The 26134-nt window shown below is 42.5% G+C and overlaps 1 protein-coding gene across 1 annotated transcript in view; it reads right to left on the minus strand.

Annotated features, from left to right (window-relative positions):
- Nucleotides 1-4433: 4433 nt before the first annotated feature.
- The window catches only part of GALNTL5 (polypeptide N-acetylgalactosaminyltransferase like 5), a 45827-nt gene continuing 24126 nt past the window's right edge, over nucleotides 4434-26134 (minus strand). The window contains 4 exon segments of the mRNA XM_064380558.1: nucleotides 4434-4697; nucleotides 9407-9556; nucleotides 16611-16640; nucleotides 16642-16728. Coding sequence (XP_064236628.1) covers nucleotides 4542-4697; nucleotides 9407-9556; nucleotides 16611-16640; nucleotides 16642-16728 — 423 coding nt within the window. The 3' untranslated portion in view covers nucleotides 4434-4541.

Raw genomic sequence — 26134 nt, forward strand, 5'->3', positions numbered from 1 at the left:
AAATGTGGCACTGTTGCATTGTCAGTTGTTTCGACATGACTTATGGAGGACTCATTCAAAATGTAGCCATATGGGCCAGGCGCAGTGGCTCACGCCTGTAATCCTAGCACTTTGGGAGGCCAGGGTGGGCGGATCACGAGGTCAAAAGATCAAGACCATCCTGACGAACCTGGTAAAACTCATCTCTACTAAAAATACAAAAATTAGCTGAGTGTGGTGGTGCACACCTGTAGTCCCAGCTACTTGGGAGGCTGAGGCAGGAGAACTGCTTGAACCTGGGAGGCAGAGGTTGCAGTGAGCCGAGATTGCACCACTACACTCCAGGCTGGTGACAGAGTGAGACTCTGTCTCAAGAAAAAAAAATGTAGCCACATGCACACTAAAATGTTACCGATTATTTGAAATTTAAGTTTAACCAGGTGTTGTGTATTTTTATTAGCCAAATATCCCAACCCTAAAGCTGGGCAAATTTTAACCATCATTTTCTTATCTATGAAACGAGGCTAGCAATAGAATGTATAAAGTCGTTGTATGAATGAAACGAGATAATGCATGCAGACCACTTACCACAGAGTATGAAAGGTAGTGAAAGCTTGGTAAATGTCAGCTCTTCTTAGTTATTTCATACAGGTGTGTCTTAGGATAAATTCCTAGAAGGATGTTTCAGTTACAGAACTCCTGGGCCTAATTTAAGACCTGTTTGAGCATTCCATCATACTGGTTAAACTTGAATACTGTTTTGTGAAAAACCATGAGCAGGTTACCATTGGGGGAAGTGGCAACAGAGGAAGGGCTTACAGAGTGCCCATGTAAAATGGTTACAAGTACTGGGAACAATAAACCGCGCCAAACTGCATCAGGCCCCTGGGGAGGCAAACTTCCCTAAGCCTTCACGTTCCAGGTGCAGAGTGACCTTGACTCTGTGACAGTACATAACAGGCTCAAGGACTTCACATCCCTTCTGCAGCATTACGAAGCAACCAGACTTGTATGCTCCTTGTGAGACTCACTCCCTCCAGCTGCGCTGAGAATGCAATCTACAGATAACCACATGCTTCTGCTTTTCAAAGAAACTCACAAAGCCACCACTGCTAGCAATCTTTAGAATGACACGCCAGTTCCTGTTCACCGAAGATTGTTCCACTGTCATGCCACCCTCTCCCCACTATCACCTCACCTTCACCCCATCATCTGCTGACTGCTCAAAGTGATTGTAACTAATAAATACTGTGGAGAACCTAAGCTCAGGGCCTTCACTGCCTCCAGTACAAGTGATGGCCCCCCGTCCCACTTTCATTCTTAATCTTTTTCTCATTCCTTTGTTGCCACTGAACTCAGGGTACCCACGGGTGGTGTGTGGGGGCTGGTTCTCTACAGGTTACCAGATACTTTTCAACTAGCTTCAGAATACAAATCAGATTTTTAAATTGCCACACAAAAACAAAAAACTGCCATGTATAGGCAAGTATCAATTTCCCTTTAATCACACCAAATATTTGGATATTAGTTCTGATTTGTTTTCTATTTTAGGGTCAACGGAAGCAATATTTAAGAAGATACCATCCAAGGGATGTGCTAAACAATTCCTAGGACTTATCTGTGTCATCTAGTACCTAAACTAAATTACATTACAAAACTAAGACTTAATATTAGGCCCATGGCTTTTGACAAAAGAGAACACTTCTGTCTTTTGCTTTTGGCAAAGCTGATATTTACAGCATCCATTCTTTATGCTTACCAGAAAAAATATATACTTCTCAATGTTACATATATATCATATATATAATTATTGTTATAAGTAAAATTTTCAGTGCCACAAAAGAAGTAGCACTCAGATATAAATTTCCTCAGCAAGGCAATTTACTTGTATAGAAGGGTGTGGCTCACAGATGGAACAATGGCAAGTGTGTACATGGACAAGGGAGAGGAAGGGGTTCTTATTCCTGATGGAGGTAGGCCCTACTGCTGTGTCATTCTTCTATTGGCTAGGGTTAGACGGCACAGTCTAGGCTAATTCCTATTGGCTATTTTAAAGAGAGCAGGGGTATGAGCCGGAGTGGCGGGGTAGGTAGTTTGGCAGGAAGGACAGTTACGGAACAGGTTAGAGCAAGTGACCAGGGGTACCTCAGGTCAAAGTAGGTGACTGGAGCAGGTGACCAGAACAGATGACCAGAGCAGGTGACCAGAGCAGGTGACTGGGATGAGTCAGGACGGAGTAGGGGACCAGGGGAACAGATGTGAACTACTGATTAGAACTGGTGGAAAATGTTGTTTACTGAAACTACAAGGAAGTTAAACTTTAAAATAGGGAATTAAAGAATAAGAGAGCTGAGCATGCTGACACACTGATTCTTTGAAGAGAAACTTGGGGTTCAGTATATCTAACATTATATATTACATATAATAATTATATATTACATATATATTCTCAAATTTCAACACTAGAAAAAAAGCTGTTACTTTGAGAAGATATTTCATATTTATACTACTATAATTCTCTTTTTTTCTTCAGCTACAGGATTTCTTTTTTTTTTTTTTTTTTTTTTTTTTTTGAGACAGAGTCTCTCTCTGTCACCCAGGCTGGAGTACAGTGGTGCAATCTTAATTTCAGCTCACTGCAACCTCCACCTCCCATGTTTAAATGATTCTTGTGCCTCAGCCTCCCGAGTAGCTGGGATTACAGTGCATGCCACCACGTCTGGCTAATTTTTGTATTTTTAATACAAAACTGGGGTTTCATCATATTGCCCAGGCTGGTCTTGAACTCCTGACCTCAAGTGATTGACCTGCCTCAGCCTCCCAAAGTGCTGGGATTACAGGTGTCAGCCACTGCACCTGGCTTCTATTTTGCATTTTATCATAATTTTAGTAGACTCATGGGTTTATTATGATTAATTTTTAGTGACTTTATCGAGCCAGGAAAGATATAAATAATATACGGGCCAAGAATACGATCACAGTGTGGTGCCTGTTTGTGCTGCCAGATCAACCTTTTAAAGGATCTGTCAAGTGGGCTGACTGTAATAGATCAGCCCCATGTCTGTCTAGCAATAGATTTTATACAGTATTTTGCTAAATAGATAAGTATAAAGAAGTTACTTGTGGCCAGTCACAGTGGCACACACCTGTAATGCCAGCACCTTGGGAGGCTGAGGCAGGTGGATCACCTGAGGCCAGGAGTTCAAGACCAGCCTGACCAATATAGTGAAACCACGTCTCTACTAAAAATGCAAAAATTAGGTGGGCATGGTGGTGAACACCTGCAATCCCAGCTACTCAGGAGGCTGAGGCAGGAGAATCGCTTGAACCTGGGAGACAGAGGTTGCAGTGAGCTGAGATCGCACCATGGCACTCCAGCCTGGGTGACAAGAGTGAACTCTGTCTCCAAAAAAAAAAAAAAAAAAAAAAAGAGGTTATTTGCGTTGTATCTAATAGCTCAAAAAAAAAAAATACCCAAAATAACCTCATTCCTTGCTGCATACCAGCAACTAGAATACCTGGCCCCAAGCAAACACTCATTGTTGATTGAATGAGCTCAATAGATGAGTCAAATTGTTTTTCTGCTGTAAAAACTAGCTTATCTTCTTTCCAGCAGAGGCTATTCTCTTCCACTTTTTTTTTTTTTTTTTGCCCCTTTCAATGCGTTTCTTCTCTCATTATCTGTCTTTCTGAATTCAGTGTCTTTCACCTTCCTAGCCACCATCACCAGGGTGAACCCAACAGTGATGTGTCTAACCCCAAAGATGCAAAAGCAGCATTTTGGACATCTGGGAATGTGTTTACACAGGACAGACAAGGCACCCAGCTGCTTCTTCCTTGATCCCAGCTAAACAGTTTACCAAGAGTCAAGGAGTGTCTGGAGGGCTGGAGGCCAGAGCCACAGGAGGAGACAGACATGAAAAAGGCAAAATCAGAAGCAGGGAAGAGGGAGTATCTCCAGATGATGGAACAGCTGGCAGGGACAGATGGGGAAGCTGGCCTGGAGATCTGGCCAGACACCCAGGCAAGTGGACTGGACAGCAGACGTTCAGGAACACAGCTGAGCAAGGTGTCAGTACCAGAATCTACCCTGGCAGGAACAAAGGAGCTGCTGCAGCTCAGCCAAAGTCACTGCGCACCAAGCATGGTTCTTGTGAACGTCTTCCTAAGAAGGCAACCGAGACAGATTGTCTGTCTGAGGCAGAAGCTAGGTTGGCAGAGGGAAAGCAGTCCCTATCATCCCTACCAGGGCCAGGTGGGGGTGGTAAACAAACGTGTTTTACCTCAGTCAGCTGTATGATAGAGTCTTAACTGTGGGACCACTTACATTTCTAATGTTCAAGATCTTGTCACCTCAGAAATTCAGTAGCAGCTGAGTAACAAAGTATTAAGAATATTCATTAAAGGGGGAAATAAAGGCACATCCTAGACCACTCTGGTCATATTTCTTTAATTGCATTTCACATAATTCCACGATGTTCCAAACATACACTCTTGTTCCACTGTATTGAACAACCAGGAGACTTTTAGCCCTTTATTGATGATAGTGATTTGTTTTCCTTTCAGGAGCTGCCCACGGATGCCTCCAACTCTGGGAAGACATTATCCAAATACCACTGAAATGACTTGCAGCCCAGTCGTTTCCTTAACTCAACACGCTCACTAATGTTTCCATAGGTCATATATTTCAGACCAAGTTTTTGAAGGAAAAACTGCTCCTAAATGAAAATATACGGTCAGTCATTACATGAAACCAAACAAATCTTTGGTGATCAAATGATTATATTTAACATAGATGCATATGTTTTCATCATGTGAACTAAAAAAGCCCTCCAGATCCCAATTTTTCTCTGTCCAGGGAATGAAGGCAGAGACATACTCTGAGCCTCGGATTCACCCACACAGGCCACGTTCACAGCACGTGCCACGGCACCCTGAGTGGCATAGCAGGATCCAGGAAGACTGGGTCCTGCTTCTCAGGAGCCAAAGAATCCCAGCCATCTATTGTGGTATCCCCCGTCTCCTGTTTTTTCGACAATACTCAAGGACAGATCCCCTTACTCGCTGGTCCTGATCAGTATGTTTGTCTTTTCGGAAATGGAGGGTGATGTAGGAGTTAAGGGAGAATGGACCCTGCAGGAGGACAGGCTGGGCTCAAAGTCTGGCTCTGCCATTCTGTGTCTGTGTGGCCTTGGGCAAGTCCTCCCCTTGCAAAGGGGTTGTGAGGGTTGAACAGTGTAATATGTACATGCAAAGCCCTGGGCGAGCATGGCTGACACGTACTAAGTGTCACATCTGAGGTGGTCATTATTGTCACCGCACTTGGTTAGTTTTTTGTGTGCTCTGACTTAAGGAAGCCCCAAGAATGAATGTCTAGTGGTCTCTGTTGGCCCCATGTTGAAAAAGGTATTCTAAGTAGACTGAAGCCTTATAAGGCAGAACCCTTTTGTTTTTGTCTGTGTTTTCCTAGGCCCTGGCATACAGGATAGTAATAGTGTTGAATAAGAGAAGTTTGCTAGTCCAAATTAATGTATTATGGACATGCCATGTTGGATTCTCCCAGGGGATCCATGACCACTGTAGGTCCTTGCCATGGTGTTCTACCACCCCTAATCCCCAGGGTGGATTGGTGCAGGGGACGAGGCTGCAGGTGGAGGAGGCCATCATTCTGGAGACGAGACAGCTTGGATAACCTCAGGCACATCTCCCTGTCCAGAGCCCTCTCTTATCCCAGCCAGTCACGACATTTCCCAACGTGCTGTATTATGCAATCCACTGATTTTTACACTTAACATCATACGCCTTTAAGTGAACTTTTTGGCACTATATGCTTCGTGAAATTCAGCAAACCATCCAGAAATAGCTACGTTCAATTCAACCATCTAGATCCATGAGAAGCGTTCACAGAAAAAAAATCAACAGACATGAAAATAAGCTCAAGATCTGTCATAATGAAATACAATCTTAAACAATGAGATGCTTTTTAACCTATTTGATTAAAAGAAACAAACAGTTCAATTATAACCAATATGAGGAGACAGGCACATTCATATACATTTGATGGCAGCATAGATGATGAAACAGTGACCATTTGGATATTACCCCATCAGGATTTAAAATGCACTAACTCTTGCCCCAGCAAGTTCATGTCTTAAATTTATTTCAAAGATATATTTGCACAAATATGCAAAAAGAAGTATGTCAATAATTCTCATTTCAAGGCTCAGCGCAGTGGCTCATGCGTGTAATCCCAGCACCTTGGGAGGCCGAGGCAGGTGGATCATGATGTCAGGAGTTCGAGACCAGCCTGGCCAATATGGTGTAACCACATCTCTACTAAAAATATAAAAAAATTAGCTGGGTATGATGGCACGTGCTTGTAGGCCCAGCTACTCGGGAAGGCTGAGGCAGGAGAATTGCCCGAACCTGGGAGGCAGAGGTTACAGTGAGCCGAGATCACACCACTGCATTCCAGCCTAGGCGAAAGAGTGAGACTCTGTCTCAAAAAAAAAGAAAAAAGAATTCTAATTTCAGGATTGTCAAGAAAATAACAAAAAGCTGGAGAAATCAGAATGCTTATCAACTGGTACTATTTATTAATGGGATCAATTTTGGTAGATCCAGTCAAAGGAACTTTTTTTTTTTTTGAGATGGAGTTTCACTCTTGTTGCCCAGGCTGGAGTGCAATGGTGCGATTCAGCTTACCACAACCTCTGCCTCCTGGATTTAATTGATTCTCCTGCCTCAGCCTCCTGAGTAGCTGGGATTAAAGGCATGCGCCACCATGCCTGGCTAATTTTTGTATTTTTAGTAGAGATGGGGTTTCTCCATATTAGTCAGGCTGGTCTTGAACGCCTGGCCTCAGGTGATCTGCCCACCTTGGCCTCCCAAAGTGCTGGGATTATAGGCATGAGCCACAGCGCCCAGTCCAAAGGAACTATTTAAGAGAATGAGATATGTTTATATGTTCTGATTTTGAAAGACAACTTGAAAGCTCCCTGCCTTTTCTTTCCTGATCATAACCCTTTTCCTTAGTTTTAAACGCTATCTTGATTATGTATTCATTTCTTTTCATTCTAACTTTGATATCTGATTATTCGTGCACAGATTATATGGTTTAATTTTACCCATTTGACCTTTACAGGAAGGAAATAATAGAGTATAAGTTCTGTTGTGTTTGGCTGCTTTCATTCACCATTACGTCTCTGAAATTTACCTATGCTCTTGTAGGTAGAGTCATGCACCATGTAATGACGTTTCAGTCAATGCCTGACCTGTACATAATGGTGGGCCCATAAGATTATAATACCATATTTTTACTGTACCTTTTATTTAGATATATTTACATACACAAATACTTACCACTGGGTTACAACTGCCTACAGTGTTCAGTAGAGTCACATGCCATGCAGGTTTGTAGCCCAGGAGCAATGGGCCATACCAATAGCCAAGGTGTGTAGTGGGCTGTATCGTCCAGGTTTGTGTAGGTACACTCCGTGATGGTCCCACAACAATGAAATCACCTAATGATGATTTCTCATAATATATTCCCTTTGTTAAGTGAGACATGACTATACAATATAGTTGGTTAGTTTTCTTTTTTTTTGAGACAGAGTTTCACTCTTGTAGCCCAGACTGGAGTGCAGTGGTGTGATTTCGGCTCACTGCAACCTCCACCTCCCGGGTTCAAGGAATTCTCCAGCCTCAGCTTCCTGAATAGCTGGGATTACAGGTGCCCGCCACTATGCCCAGCTAATTTAAAAAAAAAATTTTTAGTAGAGATGGGGTTTCGCCATGTTGGCCAGGCTGGTCTTGAACTCCTGACCTCAGGTGATCCACCCACCTTGGTCTCCCAAAGTGCTGGGATTATACATGTGAACCACCGTGCCCAGCCCAGTTAATTTTCATTGCTGTATAGGATTACAGCAACTAAATATATCACATTTATTCACTCTACTCTTGATGAGTATTGGTATTGTTATTGTACTAAGTTTTGGCTAAAACAAAAAATGCTGCTTATCAGTCTCCTTGTTCATGTGTCCTGGTGCACAACAGCACGCCCTTCTGTAGCGTATGCATGAGCGCAACTGCTGAATCACAAGGTATTCATATCTTTAGTAGATGCTGCCAAGCTGTTTTCAGATGCAATTTTGTAAAAGTCAACACTCCCATAAGCGAGGGCTGAGAGTTCCTATTGCTCACCGACACTTGGGCCTATCAGACTTTGTTGTTTTTTATTTTTGAGATGGAGTTTTGCTCTTGTTGCCCAGGCTAGAGTGCAATGGTGCTATCTCAGTTCACTGCAACTTTCACCTCCTGGGTTCAAGGGATTCTCCTGCTTCAGCCTCCCGAGTAGCTGGGATTACAGGCATGCACCACCAAGCCCAGCTAATTTTGTATTTATAGTAGAGATGGGGTTTCACCATATTGACCAGGCTGGTCTTGAACTCCCGACCTCAGGTGATCTGCTTACCTGGGCCTCCCAAAGTGCTGGGATTACAGGCATGAGACACCATGCCCAGCCGGGCCTGTCAGACTTTTAAAATTCTGCCAATCTAAGAGGCAGTGTCGAAATAGTTCTTTGAAGTTTTAATTCACATTTCTTGAATTACAAAAGAAATGGAAGGTATTGTCTTCATAATTAAAGTGTGTTCTCAATTAGAGAAACATAAGATGAAGACCAGGATATACACAGTCATAGACAGTAGTCCCAGCTACTCGGGAGGCTGAGGCAGGAGAATCGCCTGAACCCAGGAGGCAGAGGTTAGGGTGAGCTGAGATGGTGCCACTGTACTCCAGCCCGGTGACAGAGCGAGACTCCATCTCAAAAACAAAACAAAACAAACAAACAAACAACAAAGAGTTGCAAGTGGGGCCGGGGCCGGGAGAAGGGGAAGCTGTTTGCTTCAGGTGTGGGGCAATTCCCTGGGGGTGCGAACGGAGGGAATAGATCCAGCACCCCATAAAAAAGACTGCCCATGCTGGTTGATTTACTTCTAAGAAACTCGAGTTTTCCCAGAAATTAAAACAAAAATAATGAGGTGCAAGAGTAGCAGCTTAGGATGGAGTGAGAATGGGGTTGGGGATGGGTCGATGAGGGGTTGGAGGGGTGCTATTAATTCAAGAAAAACAGAGAAAAGAACAACTATCAATACCTATCAACAGGCAGTTGTTTATCCTCACCCTCCCACAATCCACCCTCAAGAAGGCCCCAGTATCTGTTGTTCCCTACTTTGTGTCCGTGTACAATGTTTAGCTCTCACTTATGAGAAGATGCAGTACTTGGTTTTCTATTCCTATGTTAATTTGCTTAGGATAATGACATCCAGGACAAACACTGTATCTGGAAAGGCAGCGGCAGGCTTCCTCAGAACACGTCCTGCTCTGGGCTTAAGTGCATTTTCCAAGTCAAGGATGTGTTTCCCACCTTATATTCATCCAGCCAAACGTGCACCAGTCTTAGGTAGTTACATGTCACAGCATTGATGAGCGTAGAAGCTTTTCCAGTTTGCTTCTTACTGATACGTCCTACGCAAGAGCAGGGGATTATAAAGAGTTGGCCTCCACACATCCAGATCTAGGCATAAGAAGAACAAAAAACACATGAATGCATTATTGCTAGTAACAGGCAACTGCTGGATTTTTTAAACAAACAATGGCCGGGCGCGGTGGCTCACATCTGTAATCCCAGCACTTTGGGAGGCCAAGGTGGGCAGATCACCTGAGGTCAGGAGTTCGAGATCAGCCTGGCCAACATGATGAAACCCTGTCTCTACTAAAAATACAAAAATTAGCCAGGTGGGGTGGTGCATGCCTGTAATCCCAGCTACTCAGGAGGCTGAACCAGAAGAATCGCTTGAACCTGGGAGGTGGAGATTGCAGTGAACTGAGATCGCACCACTGCACTCTAGCCTGGGTGACATAGCAAGACTCCATCTCAAACAAACAAACAAACAAACAAAACCATAAAAAACCATAATAAAGGCTAAGTTTCTTATTTAAATCTCACAACAGCCTTATAATGCAGATTCTGTGATTATCCCCATTCTACAGATGGGGAAACTAACACACAGATTGGTTAAGAAGCTTACCCATGACCCAGAAGTTACACGGCAGAGTGCAAGGTTCGAATTTAGAAAGCCTGACTGAGAGCCAGCAATGAAGCCCAAGGGGTTCTGCCGCTCTCATAATTACCTACAGGAATCGCTGGATGTAGGCAAGAAACGAGAGAAGTGCTGATCATGACTGAATTCAATTATTCAGCTTTTTCCATACCTACAACTCCTTATATTGCTCACCTTTAATAACTATTCATTTTCCTACACGAAAGTAAAATACAGCCATGGAAAACTTGGCAAATATAGGAAAGCACAGAAGACATCATTCACTTCTTGTCCTAACATTCTGAGTGAGTCAGTATTAGCCCAGGTACGTATGTAAACACACAAAGACATACAACATTAAGATAACTTGCTTTTTTTCACTTGATATTGTGTGAAATTATTTTCCAAGTCTTATGTTGTTTGGACATTTCGGTAGCTTCTGATTTTATTAGAAATAATACCACGAAGAACATGCTTATGATAGAAATCTTGTGCACCTGATTTCCCATCTTACAGTGTACTGGACATAACGCTTTTGTTTCTAACCACTCCATGAGTCGTTCTCACACTAGCACAACTCAGACATTCTGGCTAAGCCCAGAAGCAGCACTTTAGCGATACAATGGATTATGAGAAATAGCCACTGCTTGCTGTTTTAAGGCACCGTGTTTGGGGATAGTTTGTTATACAGCAAAGCTAACTGATACATGAAGGAGCATTTTCCTCCTAACACCAGTTTTTTTTTTTCTTTCCAACTTTTGTTTTCAGTTCAAGGGGACATGTGCAGGTGTGCTACATGTGTAAATTGCATGTCTGGGGGTTTGGAGTACAGATTATTTCATCTCCCAGGTAATGAGCATAGTACTCAACAGGCAGTTGTTTATCCTCACCCTCCCACAATCCACCCTCAAGAAGGCCCCAGTATCTGTTGTTCCCTGCTTGGTGTCCATGTGAAATGTTTAGCTCTCACTTATGAATGAGAATATGCAGTATTTGGTTTTCTGTTCCTGTGTTAATTTGCTTAGGATAATTCTTTTTAAATGGCTGTATAGTATTCCATGGTGTATATGTACCACATTTTCTTGATCCAGTCCACTGTTTTTTTTTTTTTTAAGATGGGGTTTCACCCTGATGGCCAGGCTGGTCTTGAACTCCTGACCTCAGGTGATCCACCCACCTTGGCCTCCCAAAGTGCTAGGATTATAGGCGTGAGCCACTGCGCCCTGCCCACTGTTGTTTTTTTTTTTAATTTTTTTTTTTTTTTTTTTAAGACTGAGTCTTGCTCTGTTGTCCAGGCTGGAGTACAGTGATACAATCTCCAGTCACTGCAACCTCCACCATCCGGGTTTAAGCGATTCTCGTGCCTCAGCCTGTTAAGTAGCTTGAATTACAGGCACATGCCGCCATACCCAGCTAATTTTTGTAATTTTAGTAGAGATGGGGTTTCACCATGCTGGCCAGGCTGGTCTTGAACTCCTGACCTCAAGTGATCTGCTCACCTTGGCCTTCCAAAGTGCTGGGATTAGAGGGGTGAGCCACCGCACCCGGCCCCAGTCCACTGTTGATGGGCTTTTAGGTTGATTCCATGTCTTTGTTATTGCAGAAAGTGCTGCAGTTAACCTATGCATGCATGTGTCTTTATGGCAGAACAATGTATATTCCTTTGGGTATATACCCAGTAATAGGATTGCTGGGTCAAGTGGTCGTTCTGTTTTAAACTCTTTGAGAAATCTCCAAACTGCTTTCCACAATGATTGAACAAATTTACACTCCCAGAGAAGGGTATAAGCATTCCCTTCTCTCCACAGCCTCGCCAGCATCTGTTATTTTTTGACTTTTTAGTAACAGCCATTCTGACTGGCTGACACCAGTTTTATTTGCTCGGTAAATAAGACCTCCATCCACTTAGTTGGTCATTCCGGAAGCTTGGTGTGATAGACTGCTATCTTATTCAATAAACAGCTCACTCCTTGTCCCTCACCTTGGGGCACAGCACATTTCCCTGACCCACTGAATTTGGGCTTCTCTGTTCCACACATTTGGCCCACGGATCGTGAGCACACATCATGCATGCGGAGGTGTAAACGTGCTGTGTGGTGTGGCTTGACTTTGGAATTCCTGCCATTCAGCGTGAGAAGAATATGCTGAGTCACTGCTGCTTCTAGAATGATAATCAGATCCGAACCAAATTCAGAGACTAGAGCCGAGCCCAACAACCTGCATTCTGAGGCAGAGCCACTTTGGCCAATCATGGACAGATGAAAGGAAAAAGTAAATGCTTATTGTTCTCAACCACTCAGTTTTGAGGTAGTTTAGTACAAAGCAGCATTATGGCAATAGCTGACTGCCACTATGATAATGGCTGCCTGATGCCTAAAACTCTTGGGAATAAAAATTCTGGGCACACGGGCCAAGGGGAACCCACAGAGGCACTGGAGTGTTCCAGGCAGAGAGTGAGGAGAGTGCTGAGTGACTTGCCTAATTCTCCCTTGGGCAGGTGTTTGAGAATTTGCTTGACTATTTCTCTATTACAGAACACGTGGTTTGTTTTCACATCACAGCATCCAAGGAGTTAGCAATCTTGGGTGGAGTCTAAATTGGCATTGACATCTAAGAAGTTCAGTCTGGGGAAGAGGCAGAGAAAAGGGCTTCTCTTCTTTGAAATGCAGGGCAGGGCCCTGGTTCCCAGAGCAACACACCTTGCCAACATCTGGGGATAGCAGGATGGAGTGCAGGTGTGGTGGAGGTCGGGTGGACCTGCAGATTGTTAGGGGCTGTTTGAGGCCAGCCTCTGCTTTGCCAGGAAAACCGAAATGCAATGTTGAAGCTCAGGTATGAGAACCATTCAGAGACTGGAAGTGAGCCTGTAGCTTTGTGGGCGTCCATAAACCATCACCTTCCACGAGCCACTGAGTTCAGGGCAACTAAAAAAAAATTTAGAGCATTGGAGGCTTCCAATACATTGCAGCCTCAGACAGAAGTGACTTAGAAACAGGGTAGTACTAAGCTGGTCGGGTCTCAGGACCTGAAGTTGAGTAGACGGCATGAGGCGTGAAGCAACAGGTTGGGAGCACGGTGCTTATTAGTTCTGTGAATTTGGGCAAGTTACTCAACCTCTCTGTGGCTCAGCTTCTCCACTGTAAGTCAGAGGTAATGGTGGTACTTACTTTACAGGTTTGTTATGATGATTAAATGAGTTAATATCTGTAAGTTTTTAGAGCAGTGCATGTCAGATATCAGAACTTGTTAAATAAATAAAATACATTTTATCCTTTACATGTAACTTAAATGTGAGTTCTTCAGGGAAGCCATCTAAGACATATGTATCCCCCAAGAGAAGGCTAGGTTCTCCTTTTATAGGGTCCAGTCATGCTCTGTATTTCTCTATTGCATTTATCAAAAATATTTTTTTTGAGACAGAGTCTCGCTCTGTCACCCAGGCTGGAGTGCAGTGGCACAATCTTGGCTCACTGCAACCTCCACCTCCCAGGTTCCAGCAATTCTCGTGCCTCAGCCTCCTGTGTAGCTGGGATTACAGATGTGCACGACCACATCTGGCTAATTTTTGTATTTTTAATAGAGACAGGGTTTCATCATGTTGGCCAGGCTGGTCTCGAACTCCTGACCCCAGATGATCTGCCCACCTCAGCCTCCCAAAGTGCTGGGATTATAGGTATGAGCCACCATGCCTGGGCCAAAAATAAAATTAAACATCTAATAATCTCACCCTACTCAATAGATGGAAGGTTCATGACATTAGAAGCCACTTTGTATTGTGTGCGGGTGTATTTTAGCATGGAGCACAGTGCTTCATACATAATAGTACTCAATACATATTGTTGCATGAATGAATCAATGAAGACTGTGTCTTCTTCTCAATGGCCAGCATACAGCACAGTTTGCCTTAAAGGAGGTACTCCTTACATGATGGCTGGATTGAGCTTAAATATTACTCTCAAGAGATAGTCCTAAATGGAAACTATAGAGTAGGATATTATCATGATACAGGTATTAGTTATAGTCATGGGGACTGATGCAGGTATCCTACTAAAAATATTAACAAGGCCATGGGACAGACCCTCGGTGATCAGAGTAGACACGCCTGCCAAGTGCTACTCCTTTAGTTACTGGAACATGGAAGGTCCAGAGAGCCTGGACCTATGGTTGGGCTGTAGGTGGAAGCTATTTGGTTGGCTCAGAGTAGAGGTTTCTTCACACCAGATACAGAAATACTGCATTATGTTAACAACGAGAGTAGCTTCACAGGTGCAAAGTGACTGGATGCCAGCCCTGAGCCCTGAAGAGCACATGGGGTGAGAAGCAAAGTCTGGCAAGGATGGAAACCATGGGGACACCTGTGTCTAAGAGACGAGCAGCAGCAGACATTCCTGCAAAGGAAACTGAGAACAACTGAGCAATGGAAGGCAAACCAGGAATATTGTCCTAACATCCAAGAAAACTTCTGGAAAAGACAGTTTACAGTGTCAGATGCTGCAGTGACCGCAAATAGATGGAAGATGAAAAGCCATCTCTTAAGGACATCAACGGGAAACTGGTGGCAGTTCCTGGAACAATGTCACAGAAAACTGAGGGCTTCCAGGGTGTCGATTTATTGGAATGAGGAGTAAATAAGAAATAAAGAGGTATATGCAGGTGCAGAGACCATTCTTTTCTCAAGAAAGGCAAGGTGACTTGTTGTGGTTAGAGACAGCTGCCGGTGTCAAGAGAGTATTTCAGCTACTTGCTAATTTACATACTTGTTTATAAAAAGACACCCAAGTATACTTAAAAGATATGAAGGGCCATCAAGGAAAGCGCCATTGAAATATTGTAACAGGAATAATTAATATGTTTGAATAACAAATTAGTCATCGCCAGGCATGGTGACTCACGCCTGTAATCCCAGCAGTTTCAGAGGCCGAGGCTGGTGGATCACAAGGTAAAGAGTTTGAGACCAGCCTGATCAACATGGTGAAACCCCTGTCTCCACTAAAAATACAAGAATTGGCTGGGTGTGGTGGTGTGTGCCTGTAATCCCAGCTACTCAGGAGGCTGAGGCAGGAGAATCTTTTGAACCCAGGTGGCAGAGGTTGCAGTGAGCCGAGACCGCCTCACTGCACTCCAGCCTGGGCGACAGAGTGAGACTCTGTCTCCAAAAAAAAAAAAAGTTGTCATTTGCTATCTATAGAGAATGTAGGGGCAGAAAAAGGAAAATATTTGCTCTCCAACTCTGCCTGTGTAATATGCAAAACTGACCACAGTTATTAGGTCCTGAAAGGGGATAAGCTCCTTGTGCCATTTTCTTACAGTGCAATATAATAAAACAAGGAATAATCAATCGAACAGAATAAAACATACCAAAGGCATGGGCGTTATAAAATAGTGCCTGGGTCCAAAGGGAACGTGAGAATGAAAAAAACAAAGCAACCCAAACAACAAGCTTAAAAGGGACCACCAGACAGAGGACGGGAGGAGCGACGTGTTATAGACATTTTCATACGCGTAAGCCAGTATCCGAAGCCGTATGAAAGAAGTCTGTGCTTGAGAACTTTAAAAGCGAACAAATAACCAGCCGAAAGAAGGAAGGAAAGCAGGGGGAAAATAAAATCCAAAACAGAAAACACTGGAAAAAGAACACAACTACTGAGACAATACAAATCATACAGAGATTAAAAATATTATATCAATTTGGCCAGGCGTGGTGGCTCATGCCTGAAATAAGCCCAGCACTTTGGGAGGCTGAGGCGGGTGGATCACCTGAGGTTGGGAGTTTGAGACCAGTCTGATTAACATGGAGAAACCCCATCTCTACCAAAAAAAGACAAATACAAAAATTAGCGAGGGAGGGTGGCGTATGCCTGTAGTCCCAGCTACTTCGGAGGCTGAAACAGGAGAATCACTTGAACCCAGGAGGCAGAGGTTGTGGTGAGCCAAGATCATGCCATTGAACTCCAGCCTGGGCAACAGGAGTGAAACTCTGTCTCAGAAAAAAATTATATTGATTTGATATAGCATATATCAGAAATAACAAAATATATGGTATAAGAACTTAATATTTTTAAATTAAATTCATTTATTTTAAGAAGAAGGAAGGCACGGTAGCTCACACCTGTAATCCCAGTGCTTTGAGAGGCTGAGATGAGAGGATTGCTTGAGCCCAGGAGTTCAAGACCAGCTTGGGCAACATAGTGAGACCCCATCTCATTAAAAAAAAAAAAAAAAGTAGAGATAGGAGTCTTGCTATGTTGCCCAGGCTGGTCTTGAACTCCTGGCTTCAAACAATCCACCTGCCTCAGTCTCCTAAAAGTGCTGGGATTATAGGCATGAGCCACCACAACAGGCCAAGAATCTAATATTTTATTAAATGTTTCCAAGTTTTACAAGGAGCCCCATAAATTGTTTATTACATGTGACACTGGAATGGCACTGAATGTTCACGTAGGGAAACAGAGCATAATCACCACAGCATTATATGTGACAAAGTTAGATTTCATTCTCTATAGCTATTTTAAAAACAAAGTGAATTACCTTTAGTGAAAGTTCCAAATTTTCTCCTCCCCCAAAAATCCATATCCTTGTCATACTGTCCAATTTCATTAAAATAATGCCGACGTATAGCAAAAATTCCTCCAGCCATTGCAGGTGACTTAGAAAGGGGACATAAAAAATTAATTTCACAGAGAAGTCATTCTGTATTTTCCTCAAAATTATATTGAATTAGTAATAACTTATAGTTAAAAGTTAATATTAAAATTATCTTATACATTTAAGTACATAAAATTGCAGGCAGGTGTTGAACAATCCACATGGACACAGGGAGGGGAGCATCACACACTGAGGTCTGTGGAGGGGGACTAGAGGAGGGACAGTTGGGGGGTGGGGAGTTGGGGAGGGATAACATGGTGATATAGGTGATATAGGTGATAGGGATGGAAGCAGCAAACCACGTTGCCATGAATGTAACTGTGCAAAAATCCTGCATGTTCTTTACCTGTACCCCAGAACCCAAAATGCAATAAAATATATATAAAGTATATAAAATTCTAAAAACTACAACTACCAAAAGTAGGCAATAACTTTTACTTAGCTCTCATCAAAGTATGTATGCGATACATTCTAAATGTTTTCTTAATAAGAAGAAAAATGATGTTTGGAATTTGAGTTTCCCATGAGGATGGCAATTGAACTGGGTAGCAGAGTTCAAAGCTCTCCCTTTCTAAAGACGTTAGGAGAATTGTAATATTTACTTCTGGACAAACCATAATGTTGTGAAGCATCTTGCTCTGCCCACCCATAGTTGGGCCAAATAATGCCAAACTAAGTAGTTTGAAAATAGTCACAGCTGGGCGCAGTGGCTCACGCCTGTAATGCCAACACTTTGGGAGGTCAAAGTAGGAGAATCACTTGAGGTCAGGAGTTCGAGACCAGCTTGGCCAACATGGTAAAACCCCATCGCTACTAAAAATACAAAAATTAACCAGATGTGGCTGCTCACGCCTGTAATTCCAGCTACTTGGGATGCTGAGACACGAGAATTGCTTGAACCTGGGAGGTGGAAGCTGCAGTGAGCTGAGATCATGCCACCGCACTCCAGCCTGGGCAACAGAGTGAGAATCTGTCTCAAAAAAAAAAAAAAAAACAAAGAAAAGAAAATAATCACAAGTTCATTCATTTGTTCAAAAAAGTATCTATTGAGCACCTATGTGTCAGGGATATGAGTCACTCAATACATAAAGCAAGACCCGTGTGTGGGGGAAAGGGTAGGGAGACCATTAGAGGGGCTGCAGGGGTCCCAGAGAAAAATAATGGGATTCTGGATAAGAATGTAGCAATGTAGGCAGTAAGATGTGGTTGAATGCCTCGTATATTTTGGTGACGGAGCTAACAGATTTGCTTATGGGGGTGGCGTGGGGTGTTGGAGGAAGAGAAGCATCGTTTTCGGCCTGCACACCAGACAGACGGAATTGCCATGCACTGAGATGAGAAATCCCATGGGTGGAGAAGTTTTTGGCAGGAAGATTCTCTTTGGGGCACATTTGAGATGTCTATTTGGCATTCCGGTGGGGATGTGAAGTAGGTAGCTGGATGCAGTCGGATACATGAGTCTGGCGTTCTGGGAGAGGTCAGGGCTGGAGGCGTCCTTTGGGAGTCATGGAAAAGGTGGATGAGAACCACTTCGAGTGAATGGAGAAGCATAGAGGACCAGCCCTGAGCCCCGGGTGCTTCAACATTGACAGCTGGAGAGGAGGAGAGGAACTGGCAAAGGAGATGGGAAGGAGCAACCAGGGAGGGAGAGAAGGACCAGGAACTCCGGTTCCCTGGAGGCCCAGGGAGGCACGTGTGTCCGAGAGAAGGGCGTGGCCAGCAGCATCCAACGGCTGAACCAGCAAGTGAGGACTGGAACTGAGCACTGGGCGGAGCCATGTGAAGGTCATGAACAAGTCTGAATCGTGAATGCGGGGGCGAAGCCTGATGGAAGTGAGTTTAAGGGAACTGGAGATAGTGAGAGACATCTCTTTCTAAGGCTCTAATACAAAAGTGAGAAAAGGGGAAGTAATTGACAGGAAGTGGGGTCAAAATAAGGTGGTTTTAATTTTGCAATCGGCAGAGATCACAGCATGACTGTATTCTGATAGGAATGTTTGTATCTGGTTCACCGGGCAGTGTGCGGCATGCCCGGTGCAGTGGGTGCTGCAAGTCCTGTCTGGTGTACTGGGTAATGTGCATTCTATCTGGTACTGGGACACTAGAAGGAGACTGATTCCAGGCAGCCCAGAAAGCCTGGTAGGAAATGATCCTTCCCCTGCCATAGCACTGTCCTGATAGTCTGTTTTTACCTGCCTGACCTCTTCTCTACACTATACACATTTGAGGACTGGGATCATGTGTCCTATCAATACAATGCCCACCACGATAGGTAATCAATGAATACCCATTCAATTTACAAACCAAGTAATTTCACAAAACAATTTTTTTTAAGTTATGCCATTAGGTACCATTGAAAATAGGGTGAAAACATGTGTGGGTCAGAGGATTCAAGTTATACCTTCTTTTCAAGGGAGAAAGTGTTCACTCTAAAAATCCTGAAATCACTGTGTGTGTGTGTGTGGGTGTGTGAGTGTGTGTGTGTGGGTGTGAACTGACAGCCACTGGAGACAGAAAGGTGGGGGATGGGAGGGCAGTGGAGGATGAGAGATCACTTCATGGGTACAGTGTACATTGAGGGGTGGATACTTGAAAAGTCCAGACTTCCCCTCCAGGCAATATGGCCATGTAACAAAATTACACTTGTATCCCCTATATTTATACAAATAAATCAATAAAATAATACAATAAAATTTATCTTTTCTTTCAACCTTTAAAAATTTTTTTTCGTATATCTATGTTTTAATGTAACATATGATTATGCTATATATAATGTGTATAATATATATTACGTGTAATATGCACAATATAATCACACAAAGGTATCATACTGACAGAAAATTTTTTATGGTTTAATTTTTCAATTGAACATACGAGAAGTTTTCTTTCTAGTTAATTAGACCTTGAAAACTTAACTTTTAATGATTATGTGATAGTCCACAAAAATGAATATACTTTTTTACCCATTTCAATACTATTGAATTTTTATGTTGTTTTCAGTTTTTTTTTGAGACGGAGTTTCGCTCTTGTTACCCAGGCTGGAGTGCAATGGCGCGATCTCGGCTCACCGCAACCTCCACCTCCTGGGTTCAGGCAATTCTCCTGCCTCAGCCTCCCGAGTAGCTGGGATTACAGGCACGCGCCACCATGCCCAGCTAATTTTTTGTATTTTTAGTAGAGACAGGGTTTCACCATGTTGACCAGGATGGTCTCGATCTCTTGACCTCGTGATCTACCCATCTCGGCCTCCCAAAGTGCTGGGATTACAGGCGTGAGCCACTGCGCCTGGCCGAGGCAATGGTTTCTTAGATACAACACCAAAAATATAGAGGACATAAGAAAAAATAGGTATGTTGGAATTCATCAAAAGCACAAACTTTTGTGCTTAAAAGACACCATCAAGAAAGTATAAAAATGGCCATGCACAGTGGCTCATGCCTGTAATCCCAGCACTTTGGGAGGCTGAGGTGGGCGGATCACCTCTGGTCAGGAGTTCAAGACCAGCCTGACCAACATGCTGAAACCCCATCTCTACTAAAAATACAAAAATAAATGGCCAGGCATACTGGTGGGTGCCTGTAATCCCAGCTACTTAAGAGGCTGAGGCAGGAGAATCTCTTGATCCCAGAAGGCAGTGAGCCAAGATCGTACCACTGCACACCAGCCTGGGCAACAGAGCAAGACACTGTCTCAAACAAACAAAGAAAAAAAGTGAAAAAAAAATCCACAAAATGGGGGAAAATTTTTCTAAATCATACATCTAATAAAGGAATTGAATCAGAATATATAAAGAATTCTTACGAGTTAGTAATAAAAAGACAAATAACTTGATTAAACATGGGCAAGAGATCTGAATAGACATTTCTTCAAAGAAGATGTACAAATGGCTGCTAAGCACGTGAAAAGATGTGCAACACCATTAGTCATCAGAGAAACGTTAACGAAAATCACATTGAGGTATCACTTTACACCCACTAGGATGGCTAGAATGAAAAAGACAGACAATAGCAAGCGTTGGGGAGGTGGTGGAGAATTTGGAACATTTGACCAATGCTGTTGGGAATCACGGGTGAGAGGGGAGGAGTACAGGGAGCAGGAAAGTTCTTTCTTGCCTGGACTTGGGACTCTCTGGGCTGAGTTTTCTGAGGGTGTGGCTGGCATAGTAAATTTGAGGACCTCCCTTCCCATCCCTGCTGGTCTCTTGTTGACAGTTCCCACAAACTGGGTAAGTGCATTCTATTCTGGTGGCTCAGTCTGTCTTCTCAGCTCCTTAGGATCCTATGTTCAGTCTCTAGCTTCTCTGCTGAGACCTGTCCATTCTTCTAGATAGTCCTACTGGACACCACCTAAAATGTTCCCCACAGCGCTCCCTCTCAAACACTGCCGAAGCAAACTGCCATAAATACAGCTACTAACCTAAAAGCAAGCGTCCTTTGTTCTACAGCTGGTCACAGTTCTTTTATCCTTTTTATTTTCAGGCAAAAAACAAATATTAGTTCACTTCTCTTCAATTCCAGTATATTTCCAATTTTATTGTATCGATGTCTGAGAATGTGCTGAATTCATATCAAGTCTCTCTCACCAGGCTTCGAGGAGTAGCTTTCTCCAAAATTTCCTTTAATCTCTAACAATTTGACTCAATCTGGCTGAGCCATCTCATTGGTTCTCAGATCTCGATTTTGAAACGTCTTTGTCATGGTCAGTCTAACAACTCACTTTGGAATATTACACCTATGGTTTTCATGCCTCAACCAAAACCAAGCTAACAAGAGTCCAATTTTTAACACATGTAGTTTTTCATACTATTGGCAGCACACACACAGTCTTACACTTCACATTTTTTACCTACAATAGCTTCTATAACATTACGTGACATTATCAGCATTTTAAAATCATGTCTGCTAACTTGACAGGTGAAAAATTACGTCTGGTTCTTCTAAGAAGACGTACGAATGGCTAGCAAGCACGTGAACAGACACGCAACACCATTAGACCTTAGGGAAATACAAATCAAAACCGGAGTGAAGTATCACTTTGCTTCCGCTAGGATGACAAGAACTTAAAAAATGAAAAATAAGTTTTGGCAATGGTATGGAGAAATCTGAACTCTTATACATTGCCGGTGGGAGCGTAAACGGTGCAGACACCGAAGAAAAGAGCTTGGCGGCTCCTCAAAAAATTAAACCTGGAATTACCATAAGACCCAGCAATTCTATCCCTAAGAACATACTCAAAAGAATTCAGACTAATGTATGTATGTGCATGGTCACAGTAGTACTATGGACACAGCCCAAAATGCCCATCGATGGATGAACGGAGAAACAAACTCTGGTATATGACAGAATGGAACATTATCCACCCATAAAAAGGAAGTACTGACACATCCGCCATGTGGATGAACCTCAAAAACATCACGCTATGTTACATACTGTATGATTCCGTTTATATGAAATATCTGGAAAACAGACAACACAGATTGGTGGTTGCCAGGGACTGGAGGGAAGGAAGTTGCTTAATGGGTAAGAGGCTTTCTTTTCAGGTAATGAAAATGTTTTGGAGTTAGAGGTGATGACTGTACAACATTGTGAAGGTGTGAAATGTACTCGATTGTTCATTTAAAAATGGTCAGTTTTATGTTAATCTCACCTCAATAAAAAAAAAATCTGGTTAAATTTTTTTTTGTCGCTGGTGAGGTTGAGTTGTCTATGATTAGCCATTTGTAAATGAAATTTTCGTGTCCTTTGCCTATTGGAGTAGCTTTTTTTTTTTTTTTTTTTTTAGATGGAGTCTCACTCTGTTGCCCAAGCTGGAGTGCAGTGGCACGATCTCAGCTCACTGCAACCTCCACCTCCTGTGTTCAAGTGATTCTCCTGCTTCAGCCTCCCAAGTAGCTGGGATTACAGGCAAGTGCCACCACATCCAGCTAATTTTTGTATTTTTAGTGGAGATGGGGTTTCACCATGTTGGCCAAGCTGGTACTGAATTTCTGACTTTAAGTGATCCACCTGTCTCAGCTTTCCAAAGTGCTGAGGGATTACACTTCCAAAGGGATCACAGGCGTGAGCCACCATGCCTGGCCTGGAGGAGCATTTTTAATGAATTTTAAATGTACATTTTACATACTAAGAATATTAATTTTTTGTCTTGTTATATTTTCCTTAGTTTATTATTTATTTCTTATTTGCAGCAATTTTACGTGTTTTTTGTTAAAAAAAAAAAAAGACATTTTTTCAGCTGTCTTTTCCATTGGTTTTAAGCTTTGAAATTTCTTCTTTATTCATAGAACAAGCAAAAATTAATCTATGTTTTCTTTTTATCTTTTTAAATTTTTCTTATATGTTTGTGATAGTATTGTTTTTAAAGAGACAGTCTCACTCTGTCACCTAGGCTGGAGTGGAGTGGATTGGTGCTATTAGAGCTCACTATAACCTCCAACTTCTGGACTCAAGTTATCCTCTTGCCTCAGCCTCCTGAGTAGCCAGGACCACAGGTGTGAACCAACACACTCATTTAATTTTTTAACAAAAATTTTTGTAGAGATGGTGTCTCACTGTGTTGCTAGGCTGGTTGAGCACTCCTGGCCTCAAGCAATCCTCTTGCCTTGGCCTCCAAAGCGCTGGGATTACAAGCATGAGCCACCCCCCTTGGCCATGGTTTGATTTTTAAAAATAAAATTAACATTAATCCAGTTATAATTTGTTTGGGTTATGGTATGAAATAAAGACTTACAATTTTCCCAAAATGGCTAATTGTTTATACAGCATTAGATAACAACAGAAAAAAACATTTTAAAAGTCTTTTTCCCATGCAGATTTGTGATGTCTCTTTAATGCATGAAGTGTACACTTGTACCCTTAACATTGAAAGACTGAAATATTTGCAACTTTGAGGATTCTAATGACCCCAAAAGACCAAAAATGTTAAAAATTGCAAAATAATTGAAAATTATACTTTATGCAAAGTTAATATAGAGTATTCCTGAGTGCTGATTTAAGTTAAAAAACATGTGAGAACAGGCCCCCTAGCACCTACATTTCAATGAGATTTTATTTTCATTCATCAGAAAGTATTTAGTGGGGGAAATTTACATCCTATAAGGAGAGCAAAATAGTAGCGGGGGTTCCTCTTCAGCTGGTTTCTTTCCTTCACAGGAATATTTTGTGAGGATCTAAAGTTTATTGCTAGGAAAGGACAGTTGCTTTACTTCTGCTGGCCATCAGTCCTTCCTAACACTCTCAAGGCCAGCAGAAGTAAAGAGATAGCCTATCATTCATGTGACAGATAACCCATCAGACATTCATCAGATTCTCTTCAGGGCTTGTGACGAACAAGGGAATGGGGTCAAGCTTGCCTGATAGAGGAATTTTCCCATACTTGCTTCCAGAGAAGAGTATTATATTTGTGGAAATAGTCTCAACAATTCCATTGCTCCCTAAAGTCTGGAGTTGGGAGCTATGTTCTCCATCTTTCCCTGTGGAGAAGCTTATTTTCTGCTCTCCTGTAGTTATCTATTTACACGGTTTCTCTAGGGGCTGCATTTGCAAGGTTTGTTAAGCTTGTTTTTTGAAAAGCAACAAATATTGTATGTATCAATTTCACAGTATTTCCTGGTTTTCTCTGTTTTGTATTTATTTTATTTCTTTGGTTAGTGTCTGTATTTTTACATTTAAAAGTAACTCATTATATTTAATTTACATAACATTAAAATTTCCAGCTTGTCTCTAAAACCAAGCATTTTTAAAGTCTTAAAAATATTTTCGGGCCGGGCGCGGTGGCTCATGCCTGTAATCCCAGCACTTCGGGAGGCCGAGGCGGGTGGATCACGAGGTCAAGAGATCGAGACCATCCTGGTCAACATGGTGAAACCCCGTCTCTACTGAAAATACAAAAAATTAGCTGGGCATGGTGGTGCGTGCCTGTAATCCCAGCTACTCGGGAGGCTGAAGCAGGAGAATTGCCTGAACTCAGGAGGCGGAGGTTGCGGTGAGCCGAGATCGCGCCATTGCACTCCAGCCTGGGTAACAAGAGCGAAACTCCGTATCAAAAAAAAAAAAAAAAAATTTTCGGGCCAGGTGTGGTGGCTCACGCCTGTAATCCCAGCAATCTGGGATGCCAAGGCGGGCAGATCAGGAGGCCAAGAGATTGATACCATCCTGGCCAACATGGTGAAACCCCGTCTCTTAAAAAAAAAAAAAAAAAAAAAAAAAATTTTTTTCATTTTTTATTTGTTTTCTTGAGATGGGGTTGTGATGTGTCGCCCAGGCTAGAGTGCAGTGGTATAGTCATAGCTCACTGTAATCTCAAGCTCCTGGGCTCAAGTGATCCTCCTGCCTCACCCTCCCAAATAGCTGGGATTACAGGTATAAATATTACGCCCGGATAGTATGTATTTATTTATTTTTGTAGAGATGACACCTTCTCATGTTTCCCAGGCTGGTCTCAAACTCTCAGCCTCAAGCAATCCTGCCCCAGCCTCCCAAAGTACTGGGATTCCAGGCGTGAGCCACTGCACCCGGCCTGTTATTGCTACAACTTTCCAATTTTTTGGTATTGATGTTTAAGAATGTGGTGCGCAAAATCTGTCAGTGATTTACAGAGACCCTGTGCTTAAGCATATAACCAGTTTTTGTAAAATACATAAGCATGTCTATTTAACTCACTATAAATTTGTTAAACCTAGCCATTTGGATTTTGTAAAAAAGAAATCAAGGCTGGGCGTGGTGGCTCACACCTGTAATCCAAGCACTTTGGAGGCCAAGGTGGGCGGATCACCTGAGGTCAGGAGTTCAAGACCAGTCTGACCAACATGGTGAAACCCCGTCTTTATAAAAAAAAGAAAAGAAAGAAATCAAAGTAACTATACTATTAAAAATCCTCAATTTTGTTTGCATGCTACATCCTCATAATCTGGTGGTGGGATGATGTCTGCTGAGATGGCATCAGAATTCCCGGGTTTGAGCCTGGAGTGACGTGACCTAGAGCAAGCCTCTCATCTTGCGGGAGCTTAGCTTCTTTAACTGGGATAAAAGGCTGATGAGTTCTAAAACCTCTGAGAGCCTTTCCACCGTTAATATTTTGTATTTTATTATTTTTACCTGTTTTTTTTTATTTTAGGTATTTTTTCATTTTGAAGCATAAAATTCAATATTTATGTTTTAATTATTTATTTGTACTAATCACTGTATAATAAGTATTTATTTAATACACACTGCAAAAAACAAATGTTTGGTCATTGTAACAGCCATGTTAGTTCAATAGCATCATTCCCATATTTGGGATTAGGAGGCTGAGGCTCAGAAGACTGACTTGTCTAACTCTCCCTGGAAGACACTGCTTCCCTGCAATGCTACTGACAGAATTAAAAAAAACAACAACTCCTTTTCCCAAACTGCCTGAACCCAGCATCC

The sequence above is a fragment of the Aotus nancymaae genome, unplaced genomic scaffold (assembly GCF_030222135.1).
Source record: "Aotus nancymaae isolate 86718 unplaced genomic scaffold, 86718_ANA_hifiasm-v0.15.2.pri h1tg000002l, whole genome shotgun sequence".
Lineage (NCBI taxonomy): Eukaryota > Metazoa > Chordata > Mammalia > Primates > Aotidae > Aotus > Aotus nancymaae.